Raw genomic sequence first — 11,551 nt, forward strand, 5'->3', positions numbered from 1 at the left:
TTCAGGTCAATGTTTCTCTGTTGTGTGCCAGGTAACTCCTCTCTAAACTGTGTCTTATCCCTCTGTCTGCGTGTGCGTCTTCCTTCTGTTTGTCTCTCTCAGCACCAGCACCACATGCTTAATCATCTGACCTTGCTGTAAATTCTCACTGTCTGGTAAGACAGATTTTCCTTCTTCCCATACACTTCAAAGGCACTTCAATTCCTTGTGGTTCTTTGTCATTTCGGATCCATTTTCCTATCGTTTGTCCACACTTCCTTTCTGGCTGCCCTGGGATCTTAGTGCCCTTTTGTTTTTCTTCACAATAACTTGTGGCTTGGAATGTAGGAACATCTGTCTAACATGGGTGTTATGTTTACTTCTGCTGGAGCTACAGGTGTAACAGTGGCTTGCAACAAGTTTTTATTGCCTTGTTGTAGGGTTTTTTTTTTTTTGCATAGCTAGTAAAAATTGGAGGTGCCAGCCTATTGTTACAAATCCTGTCCCCACTCCAAACCCAGGCAGACAAACACAAGCAGACTTCTTGGCCACTAGGTGTTTTGCGGAGTTTTTTTTGTTTGTTTTTGTTTTGTTTTTTTTTATCCATCTTTTGCTTGAGATAATCAGCCCTTTGAATGTCCTGGGTTTGTGCAGAGTGAGAAGTGTGGGGTGTGAATTCCATCTTCCTGTTTCAGTGGGCCCAAGACCTTTCTTTCAGCCCCGTGGGTTTAAAATCCAGGCTGATTTGCTACCCCGTGGTCCACCAGCCCCCAGCTGCGGTCATTGTGTGACTTTCAGTTCCCGTCTCAGTTCTGGCATCAGGCGACTTGATGACTTCTGTGACCTCATCTGTACCTTTAAAAGAATGTTTGTCTTACCTTATACCTCAAGTATTTGTATTTGTTGCAGGAGGGTTTCATAGTTCAAATGGTCTCCAAATTGCCAAAATTGAATGTCAAAATGTTGCTAATCCTTGAGGCTGCAATTAAAGTTTTATAGAAACTGACAGTCTTGCCAAAATATTATCTTTACCCAAATATAATTATATTATCCTCTTGAAATTTGAGGTAGCTGTTTTTCACAAGAAACTAATTTTAAGATAACAGTTTTAATATAGACTGATCCACTTTATATTCAGCGGTAAGGACTCCATACAGACATGCTGATCTTATACTCAGTGACTGGGCCTAAGGCAGTTGGCAGGTGGGTTGCCTAGCAGGAGCCCAACTGTACAGCTGAAACATTTATTAGGTGCCCACCTTCCAGCTGTCTCTTAAGGACCGGGAAAAAAAGAAAATGCCCCATGCTCCGAACCTTTGTTAGGGCCGCCCCCTCTGATGGAGGACCATGGATCAGACGGCTCACTTTACCCCCTTGGGGAGGAACAGCATAAACTGGAAGCCTGAGTGTTTCATTGAAATCTCTCCTTGTGGAAGGAAAACAAGGGAATGGAGGACACACATTCTCCCCCAACAAACTGTGCAGCCATCGTATTGCAGATGGGAGGAAGCAGGAGAGGATACAGCTAGCGCACACATCAGTGTGAAATGTGCTCTCATCTGTTCACAGTGGCTTCGATTTCCAACTTCTAGTTAGAAGAAAATATACATAATTAAGATTTCTGAGCCTGCAGAGGGGCACAAAAGCAGGCCAATTAGAATAAGTTTTGTAAAAGCTGTTCTTAAGTACGCAATTAAGCGTACTTGATAAATAAACATAACTTCTATTTAAACTTTGGATCTACTTAAATGTAAAATCATAATATTAAAATCCTTAAGAATAACTGACCATTCATATGAATTGTTTCAGCATTAAAATTTTTTCTTTATTTTACTATTATTATTTTTTATAGATTACCAAGAAAAATATCAAGAATTACTTGAAAGAGAAGACTTTTTTCCAGATTATGAAGAAAATGGAACAGATTTATCAGGGGCTAGTGATCCGTAAGTTCTCTGTAGCTACTAAATTTATTTGTGAAATTTCTGTGGCCACAGCTTAAAAGAGTTTAGACTAGAAAAAAGTAGATAAAAGAGTGTGGGTTTTGAGTTGATAGTGTTAGAGTGTATATATGTAGTAGTAATTTACCAAAACTGTTCAGATAATCATGTTGGAAAACACACAAATTATTTCTTTAAATTTATGTATAGTTGAGGGGAAAGAGCTATTAAAATGTAGTGTGCTCAGGAGTAATTAGTTTTTTTAAAGATTTTACTTATTTTTAGAGAGAGGGGAAGAGAGGGAGAGAAACATCAGTGTGTGGTTGCCTCTTGCAAGCCCCCAACTGGGGACCTCATGTACTACCTAGTCATGTGCCCTGACTGGGAATTGAACTGGTGACCCTGTGGTTCATAGGCCGGCACTCAATCCACTGAGCCAGGGCTAGTTTTTATAAAATGAAGTCGATTTTATTATTATACATAGGATTTTAAAATAAGTAGCTCTACAATGGATCCGGTCAAGATGGCAGCGTAGGCAGACATGACTCACGTCTTTGCACAACCACATCAAAATTACATCTGATATACAGAGACCTATGGCTCAGAAACATCAGAAATCGAGTTGAATGGAAGTCTGACAACTATGGAATTGAAGAAGCCACATCCACTTCTGGCCAAGATGGAGGCCTAGACAGACACGCTGCATCTCCTTCCACAACTAAGAAGGAACACAACTACCTCAAAACTAGAAACAACCAGAAGTTCCAGAAAATGGAGCTGCATGGAAGTCCAACAAACAAAGATGTAAAGAAGAAATACTCATCCAGAAAGATAGGAGGGGTGGAGCCAGGGCAGAAAGGATGCGGTGCGGTGGCGGCTGTGGCGGGCCAGTAGAAAGCGCAGTCACACATTTTAAAAAGTCGGGAGGGATACCTGAGGAGAGTTCCCAGCCCCAGATCAGACCACGCAACTCACGGTCCCAGCGCCAGGGAAAATCAGGCCTTACAGCTTCTGACTGGGCAGACCAGTGGAGGTTGGGCGGAAGCAGAAACTGCCAGCCTCTCAGCAGAGTCTACTTGTTTAAAGGGCCCCCATGGTCCCAGAACGTCCGCAGACCCACCCACTCTGGGAACAATGGCCAGGGCAACAGCTAGAGAGGCGCCAGACCCATACAGAAGTGGGAAAGGTGCCTGGAAAAGGGGTGGGTGCTGAGCAAGCGGCATTGTTCCTTCCCAGACCCCTCCCCCACACACAGCAGCATAACATGGTGAAAAGGGTTGTCCATTACTGACGAAAACCTAAGGCTCCGCCCCTTACAACGTAACAGGTGCAACAGCTCTACCTAAGACACAGGCAGACAAACACAGGAGACTGTCAAAATGAGGAGACAGAGAAGTATGGCCCAAAAGAAGGAACAGATCAAGGTTCCAGTGGGAGAACTAAGTGATGAGGAGATAGCCAACCTAACAGACACAGAGTTCAAAACACTAGTGATAAAGATGCTCACAGGCTTAACAGATATGCTTGAGTACAGCAGACGCATAAGAGAAGAAGTGAAGGCTATGCTAAATGAAATGAAGGAAAATCCACACAAAACCAATGGTGAATGGAAGGAAATTGGGGTTCAAATCAATGATTTGGAACATAAGGAAGAAAAAAAGTCAACCAGTACAGAATGCGGAAACAAGAATTGAAAATTATGAGCAGAGGCTAAGGAACCTCTGGGACAACTTTAAATGTGCCAACATCCAAACCATAGGGGTGCCAGAAGGGGAAGCACGAGAAATTGAAAGCTGAAGTGAAAAAATAATGAAGGAAAACCCCCCAAATTTGACAAAGGAAATAGACATACAAGTCCAGGAAATACAGAGAGTCCCAAACAAGCTAGGCCCAAAGAGGACCACACCAAGACACATCATAATTAAAAGGCCAAAGGTTCAAAATAAACAGAGAATCTTAAAAGCAGCAAGAGAAAAGCAGAGAGTTACGTACAAAGGGGTCCCCAAAAGACTCTTAGCTGATTTCTCAAAAGAAACTTTGCAGGCAAGAAGAGGCTCGCAAGAAGTATTCAATGTGATGAAAAACAAGGACCTGCAACCAAGATTGCTCTACCCAGCAAAGCTATCATTTAGAATGGAAGGGCAGATAAAGTGCTTCCCACACAAGGAAAAGCTGAAGGAGTTAATCATCACCAATACTGTAAGATCTTGGGCAAGTTGCTCCATCTGTCAAGTAGGAAGAGTAGTATACTTCTTGAGTTTCTTTGAGAACTAGATGAGAATACAGAAATGCTCCGGCACGGGGCAACAGGCTACAATCTGAGCTGTTAAAGCATGAACCCAAGACTGAAAAAAACAGATTACTACATAAAAATGTTGGGGTAATGGGAAGATGTAAGTTATTCTCCTGTTCCCGCATTTCATTTTTTTTACCTGCCATTCTTGGTAATGAAAAATTTTATTATATCAATTGTCATTAGATTTGACTACATTTTATTACATATGGATGAAAAGCCTGTGAGGATTAGTCCCATCTGTTACCAGTTTACACGAACTTGGACAAGCTGCTCGGGTTTTCTTCCTGAGTAGCGGGAGTATAAATTAAATCCGGGACTTCTGTTTTTCTTATGTCCCTTCTCTTGTGTGGGTTTAAAAAAAAAAAAAAAGTAAACCGCCTTTACTCTCCTACCTAGTGATGTTTTTAATTATAAGTCAGTTTGAGATGTTCTAATATATACTGCCATACATTTTATAAATGATTTTAATAGGAAAAATACAGGGTTTTAAGGACCTAAGCACAGTTAGGAAAGTTCAGCCATGCTGGGTGTACCACTGGAAGTTCAAGTTGTTCTTTGCATTAAGATGATGCTAGTATCTGTTTCTGTAAGGTGGTTATGGGAATTCAGTAAGGATGTGTGTGTTAAGGCCTTTCAGGGCACTAAACTATTGAAAGCCTCATTTTCCATAATTTTAAACTACTGAATAATATTTAGAAAAATCTGAAATACAATAGATGATCTCGAAAGTAGGTTCTTGCTATGAAAGTCTGATTCCCGATGGGTTATGACTTAAGTTGTCATTGCAGGAATACCATTTCTAATCTTAAGTAGACATAAAATATTAATGCATCACTAGAAGGGGGTGGTACATATGAAATTATGTTCTAATTATAGCGTACGTGTTAACGAGCTAAAGTTATGAAATTAATGTCAATCTTGAGCCCCTAATATATTCATAAAGCCTTTGATTTAACTTTTAGATTAGGTTAAAAAAGTTAATGTATGTTTAAAAGTATAGCAAAATCTTCAAACAGAAGGAACTCAGGATCCACTGTAAAGTTTTAACACCATATTAAGCATTTGTTGTCTGAGGACTGGCATTTAATGTAATTCTAAAGAGTGCTTGTGTTCTGTAAAACTGAGTCTAGGAAAGTTATATCAGATGCTTTTCCTCGTGGCTTAGCATCTTAAGACATTTTCTGCATTGAAAAACAGTAAACTTAAGAATCATCTTTGCTTTTTTCACAGATACTTGGATGATATTGATGATGAGATGGACCCAGAGATAGAAGAAGCTTATGAAAAGTTTTGTTTGGAATCAGAGTGTAAGCAAAAACAGTAAAGTTAAAGTTCAACGTATCAGTTTTATAAAGCAGTTTAGGTTATCATGATTTAGCAGAACACAGGAAAGCAAGAAAGTGTGTCACTTATACCAAATTAAGGATGTTGAGTTATGTTACTAATGTATGCAACTTTAATTTTAACACTATCTGCCAAAATGGACTTTATTCCCTATAACTTAAAATGTGTATATATATAAAATAGTTTATTATGTACAGTTAATTCCACTGTTTTGGCTGCAATAAAATCAATTTTGAAATAAATGAAATGTTGAAAGTAAATTTTGCTAGCTGGTTAGAAGCTTATCCTTTAAATTCAGCTTTTCTTGAGGGAAAAAGTCTTAGTCTGGAAATACATGTTACTGCAAAATGTAGCATCTTTTTTAGTTGAGTATATAGCTTTCATTTAGCTTTACATTTAGTGTTTCAGTGAATTGGGCTTCAAATATGAATCACAACCATAAAAATCTCTGGCACTAAAGTCTTAGAATATGTCATTAAGTGATTTAGTATCCAGATGCTACTTAATACCAAGGGCTTATAAAATGTCATTAAAAAGAGAACTCCCAGCTAAACAACCAAGATTCTTCACTGAGGATCTATTGCAATTCTAAATTGTCCAGTTTTTTCACCTAACTTCATTACTCAGAAGCCTAGGCCATTATTCTGCTTTATTTATAAGGCTTTTTCATTTTTATTTGGTAGCATGAGTTGCATTGACTTTTTTACTAGAGAATTTTACTAGGTCTTTGTCACTCCGTTTTCATCTCCTTTATAATTGAGACACCTTGAGGATCACTTTTCTAATGCTTTTACTATAACGTGGTACCACCTCAGTCCTATTTTTACCTAATGTCAGAAGTTTTTCCAACTAACTAAAACCTATGTACAAAAGGATTGCTTGTAAATATGCATGTAAATACTTCTGTTAATAACCCATCGTTTTACATTCAGTACGCCTGTGTCTGCTGCTGCAGTTGGCTTTCTCACTTCTCTGCTTGTTTGTTGTCGGATTAAAATTAGACTTTGAAAATAAAATTGAAATAGCTTTGTTTTCTCTTAAGGTTTTGGAGTGGTATCCCGGTGTTTTGAAGAATTTGTGTTAAACTTTTTTATATGACATAAAATTATGGTTTGAAATCCGAGAAACTATACTGGGATAGAAGATACTCTTATCCACTGTCTGCTGAATAAAAATTCAGTTCAGTAACAAGTGCAGTTGGAAGAACTGGGAATACACGACATTAAAACTTTTGAGATTCTTCATTGTAAACGGGAGGTAGGCAGGGCGCGGCAAAAGTAGGTCCACAGTTCGTATGGAAAAGCCCACAGTAATTAATAATAATACAAGTATAAACTTCTGTGTACTCACAACTGCAGACCCACTTTTACCCCAACCTGTATGTGCAGTTGGGGGATTTGGAAATTATCATCGTTAGGACTTTTTTTTTTTTTTTTTTCAAAACGGCTCCCCTAACGAGGTGGCTGTGACCTGACTCTGCAGTTCTGTAAAGATGGTGCTCGCTGTCTGTCTCGGGGGCGGGGGGGCCGGGACAGCAGAGCCGGGGCCCTGGGTAAGCCCGCTGAGAACCCTGAACTTGTAGCCTTGGCTCTGTGAACAACACCCAGTGCGGCCCGCTAGCTCCTGGTCACCTCCCCCTGCCCTCCTGCCCGCCTCCCGCAGGGTCAGGGCGCGTCCCCGTTACTGGCGCTGCTTCTTTAAGAAACCACCCGGAGGCCGTGTCTGCGCACAGTGAGCATTCCGTGATGCCCACGGCCGCGCATCCTGGCCTGCAGTGCCGGGGGCCTCCGCGGGCAAACCGAGGGCCCTGCGGCGTGGGCGTGGCGGGAACGGCCGAGGCGACGAGAAGGCGGCACTGCTCGCCACGTGGCTGCTGGGGGGACGCGGGGCGAGCCTGCGCTCAGGGCGGCGGGCAGCCGGACCTCCTTTGCAGCCTTTCGGTCCGGGTGCTGAGGCCGTGCCCACGGACCGTCAGGGACTGCGGCTGCGTCCCCAGACTGAAGGGGGATCCGGCCCCGTGCCGCGCCGTCGGCCTTCCGGGTGGCCGGGCCTTTTACGGAACGGGGAGTCGGCAGGTGTTACGTCGGCGCCCTCCCTGCCCAGCCTGACTCCATCTCGTCTCTTTTCTCAAGAGCCTGCTGTTGGGTCCCCACAGACGCTCCTGCGCCCTGCGACCCACTCGGCCGTTCCGGGAAGGTTTCTAAAGCCCAGAGAGCATCACGAACCCCTCAGTTGTAAAGACAAGGCAGTCCAAGTCTAGGAGGTTCTCAGGCACCTCCGTCTGCAGACTGCAGACCCACGTCACGGGCCCCAGGAAGCGTGGCTGTCCCGGGGCCGCCCTGCAGCCCTTCGCGGGAGGGCGCGGGCCCCGAGCGCACCGGGCTGGCAAAGGCGGGGCTGGGTCTAAGGCGTGCGGTCTCTCCCGGCCGCTCGGTGCAGCTTTAAGATGAAGCCCGCACTCCCTACGTTCATGTGATCCTGCCGCCGCCCGCGCTCAGCCCCGTTTCAGGCTTCTCTGCCCTAAAGGCCGCTCTTCTCTCCAATGGTCCTTAAGCCAGACTGGCGTTCTGGCCTCGGGCGTAACCCCGGCTGTCCCGCCCCTTGGCACGCTTCCCACACCGGGCTAACCCCGCCTGTCCTCTCGGTTTCCCTGCAAACGCTGCCTCCGCCCGGGTCGGGGCAGCCACGAGTGCTGTCCCAGACCTGCGTGTTTTATTCGAGGATCACCGATCACAGCTCTGAGCAAACTCAGGTTCATCTCTCGCTCCCCTCGACCCCGGGGCCCCCCTGCTGCTTCCTCCCCTGCGTGCCTAGCACGTAGCAGGCGCTCCAGAAACACCTGTCGAATGACAGTGCACAGAGCCGTCAAGTCCACTTGCCATTTTAGATAGAGATGCAGATACCCAGTCCAAAGACACTTGCTGACACCAAACTGGGCACAGCCTTCCTGAGGTGAAACTGTCGTTCAGGTTAGTTAAATAAGCGTCACTGCGCCAGCGCCCCCCGCGCGGTGAGCGCGGCTGCACGGTCGGAATGCCCGTCCGCACAGGCTTCGACAGCCGGGCCGGACTGCTTCCGTGCCGGCTACCGGAAGTGAGCCCGGAAGAGGAGCGGGCCAGATTCCGGATTGGGACTCCGCTCCCCCACGCCACACCACGCTGTGCCTACACTTCCGGCCCCGCCCTTCGCCGGGGACTCACCCGAGGGGGCGTGGCCCAGGGGCGGGGGCGCGGCCGGGCCGGGACTTCCGGCCTTCCTGTTTCCGGAGTGGGAGGTGGTTGCCCCAGGGGGCGGGAAGGTTTGAATCGCTGTTGTTTGCTTGTGTTTTCTCCCGCGGCGTCGCCCGCGCTGCTGCCGCTGCGGCAGCTACTCGCATCCGGCGGGTGCGTCGGCCAGAACCCTCTCCCCGCGGCCTTCCTCCCCTGCGGTTGTGATCGTCCTGTTCCACGGAGAATCATCGCTTGTTGGTAATTTGTTAATTTCGAGGCAAACTCGCCGAGCAGCCGTCCTGGCCTGGCGCCGACGCTGCTGCTGGAGCCTTTGTTTGGGCAAGTTAAAGCTCCGGGGCGCGGCCGGGCCTCGTCTCCGCGACTTTCCGGCTCGGAACTGCCGCGTGAGTTCAGAACGCTGGTTGCCTTGGTGAACTTCTTCCGTCAGCAGATGCTGCGTTCTGGAAAATGAGGTCAGCTGGCGGGAGCGTCATCCCAGGGTCACAGAGCGCGTGCAGGAAGCACCTGATGGAGGCGTAATAAGTAAGTGGGACGGCGCGTGGACGCCTCTGTCTGTCTGTCTCTGTCTGTCTCCCTCTCCCCTCCCTCCCTTCCTCTCTCCCGACCTCTCGCTCTACAATAAAAAGAAAAATGAGATTCCCACTGAAGTCAAGAACAGACTGTGGCTTAAAAAGAAAAAAAGAACCGACTCGTGGCGTTTTGATCGTTAAACTTTCTCAGGCGTGACGCGCCGGGTGTTGAAAACACAGACAGGAAGGAGTGAGACAGCTGGGGCTGGGCGGACTTCCCGTGCGCCTGGAGCTTTAGACTCCGGTTTCTTGTGGATGCTCTTTCTGCAAAACAAAAAACAACTACCCTTCAGTAAGCTGTTTACAAGGAAATAAAAACCTGGGCCAATGATAGAGACTTTCCCAAGTGTTATCAGAAAATTGAAACAGCAAGTGGACATCGTACATGGCTGTGAGTACGTAGTGCCATGTAACACGCATGTAAGCGAATGATGTAAAGTGGCTGGTATGGGCTGGGTTGTGGGAAGTTCCCTATGACAGCAACACTGGACATGGAGTGGAGAGGGAAGAAGCTGGAGGACGGTCCCACGGAGCTGCAGGAATCGAGGGGAGCGGTGACGGCCTGAAGCAGGAAAGGAGGAGCCAGGTTCCTGAGAGACAAAATGAACAGGACTAATGACAAGAGCCTGGAGGGAAACAGCGAGAAGTCAAATATTGCTGACACTGAGATGCGTTAACTCAAATGGCAAATTCAAGGAAAGCAAGAAATTTATTTTTTAAAAGACTTTATTAATTTTTAGAGAGAGGGGAAGGGAGGGAGGAAGACAGGGAGAGAAACATGAATTGTGTGGCTGCCTCTCACGCGCCCCCAACTGGGGACCCGGCCCACAACCCAGGCCTGTGCTCTGACTGGGAATCGAACTGGCGACCCTTTTGTTCACGGGCCGGCGCTCAATCCACTGAGCCTCACTGGCCAGGGTGAAAACCAAGAATTTTAAAATGTACTTATTCTTTCATCATTAATTATTACTTATAAATTTATATACAGCAGTCCCTTTCTATATCGCTGTTCACTTATCGCGACCTTACTGTATTGCAAGATTTTAAAAAATATATTTAATTACCTATCACCGATTTTTCGCTTTACTGCGGGATTTTGCAGTACTGTATAGTAAGTGCTAAAATAAATGTAAGGTTCCTACTTAGCGGATTTTCACCTATCGCGGGGGGTCTAGAACATAATACCTGTGATAAGTGAGGGATCACTGTATTATAAATTCATATTTACCGCACCCTTATTATTTGCCAAGTATTGTTTTAGATGCCAGGGGTGCAGGTGTGACTAAGACAAATGGACTCTGCTCTGATTGAGTTTATTATATCCCAGAGGAAACGGACAGAAAGCAAGTCAGTAAGTAGCATCAGCTCTGAGAGTGATAGATGCCGTCGTGAAGGAAGAAGACGACATGGATAGGGGGTGATAGGGGGACGGCTGGGGGCAACTTTAATTGAGATGGTCAGGTCAGGCCTCTGAAGAAGTGACATTTGCACCAAGATCTTAACGGTGACCAAGAGCCAGCCCTGTGATGAGCCAGGGAAGGTCATGCTGGGAGCAAAGAACAGTGCAGAGGTTCTGGGCAGGGAAACAGCCTATGGAGCTCGCACTCTGAACAAGGCGGAGAGAGAGAGAGAGGAGATGACATTTCTAGAGGAGGGGACCCCCAAGGGCGTGGCTTAGGTTAGGCCATGGCCAGGAGTTGGGGTTTTATTCTAAGTGCAAGTGGAAGGTTGTGAGCCAGGGAGTGAAAGGCCTCCTTTTTATTTTAAAAGATCCCTCTGGCTACCGGAGGGCAGTAGGTGCTGAGAGGGAGGTTGGGGGCCAGCACGGAAGGCTGTGCGTGTGGGGAGGGACTGAGTTCCCCTGTCGTCCTGCCAGTTAGATTTTTCGGGGGACAGGTCGGGGAAGACAGGTGGCACAGGCAGCTGGAAGCTCTGGAGGAAGGCCAGCTGGGTTTGGAAGTTCTTAGGGAAAGAAACTGGTTAAGGCTGTGGGGCTCCCCTCAGGAGAGATCCTGTGGTCTAACAGGGACTCATGTCCCGACGTAGCCCGTCAACAACGACAGGCCGACCATATGTAGCGACTACACACGCTGAAAGGGGGTAAGACTTTTTAAAAAGCAAGAGCGGGCATAAGACCAACGTGAGTGTCCATAGTAAGCGGTGAAATGGGGACTCAGGTCTTGGCTCCCCGAT

General features: G+C 46.3%; 1 protein-coding gene across 2 annotated transcripts in view; it reads left to right on the top strand.

The window, feature by feature from the left end:
• PAIP1 (poly(A) binding protein interacting protein 1) overlaps positions 1 to 5,673 on the top strand; it is a 28,129-nt gene extending 22,456 nt beyond the window's left edge. For both annotated transcript variants that reach the window (XM_090276133.1, XM_090276135.1), the window contains exons 10-11: positions 1,832 to 1,925; positions 5,446 to 5,673. In XM_090276133.1, coding sequence (XP_090132259.1) covers positions 1,832 to 1,925; positions 5,446 to 5,539 — 188 coding nt within the window. In that variant the 3' untranslated portion in view covers positions 5,540 to 5,673. The remainder of the gene's footprint in view (positions 1 to 1,831; positions 1,926 to 5,445) is intronic.
• Positions 5,674 to 11,551: the final 5,878 nt, after the last annotated feature.

This window comes from Furipterus horrens, unplaced genomic scaffold, assembly GCF_987537825.1.
Source record: "Furipterus horrens unplaced genomic scaffold, mFurHor1.1.pri manual_scaffold_5, whole genome shotgun sequence".
Classification (NCBI taxonomy): domain Eukaryota; kingdom Metazoa; phylum Chordata; class Mammalia; order Chiroptera; family Furipteridae; genus Furipterus; species Furipterus horrens.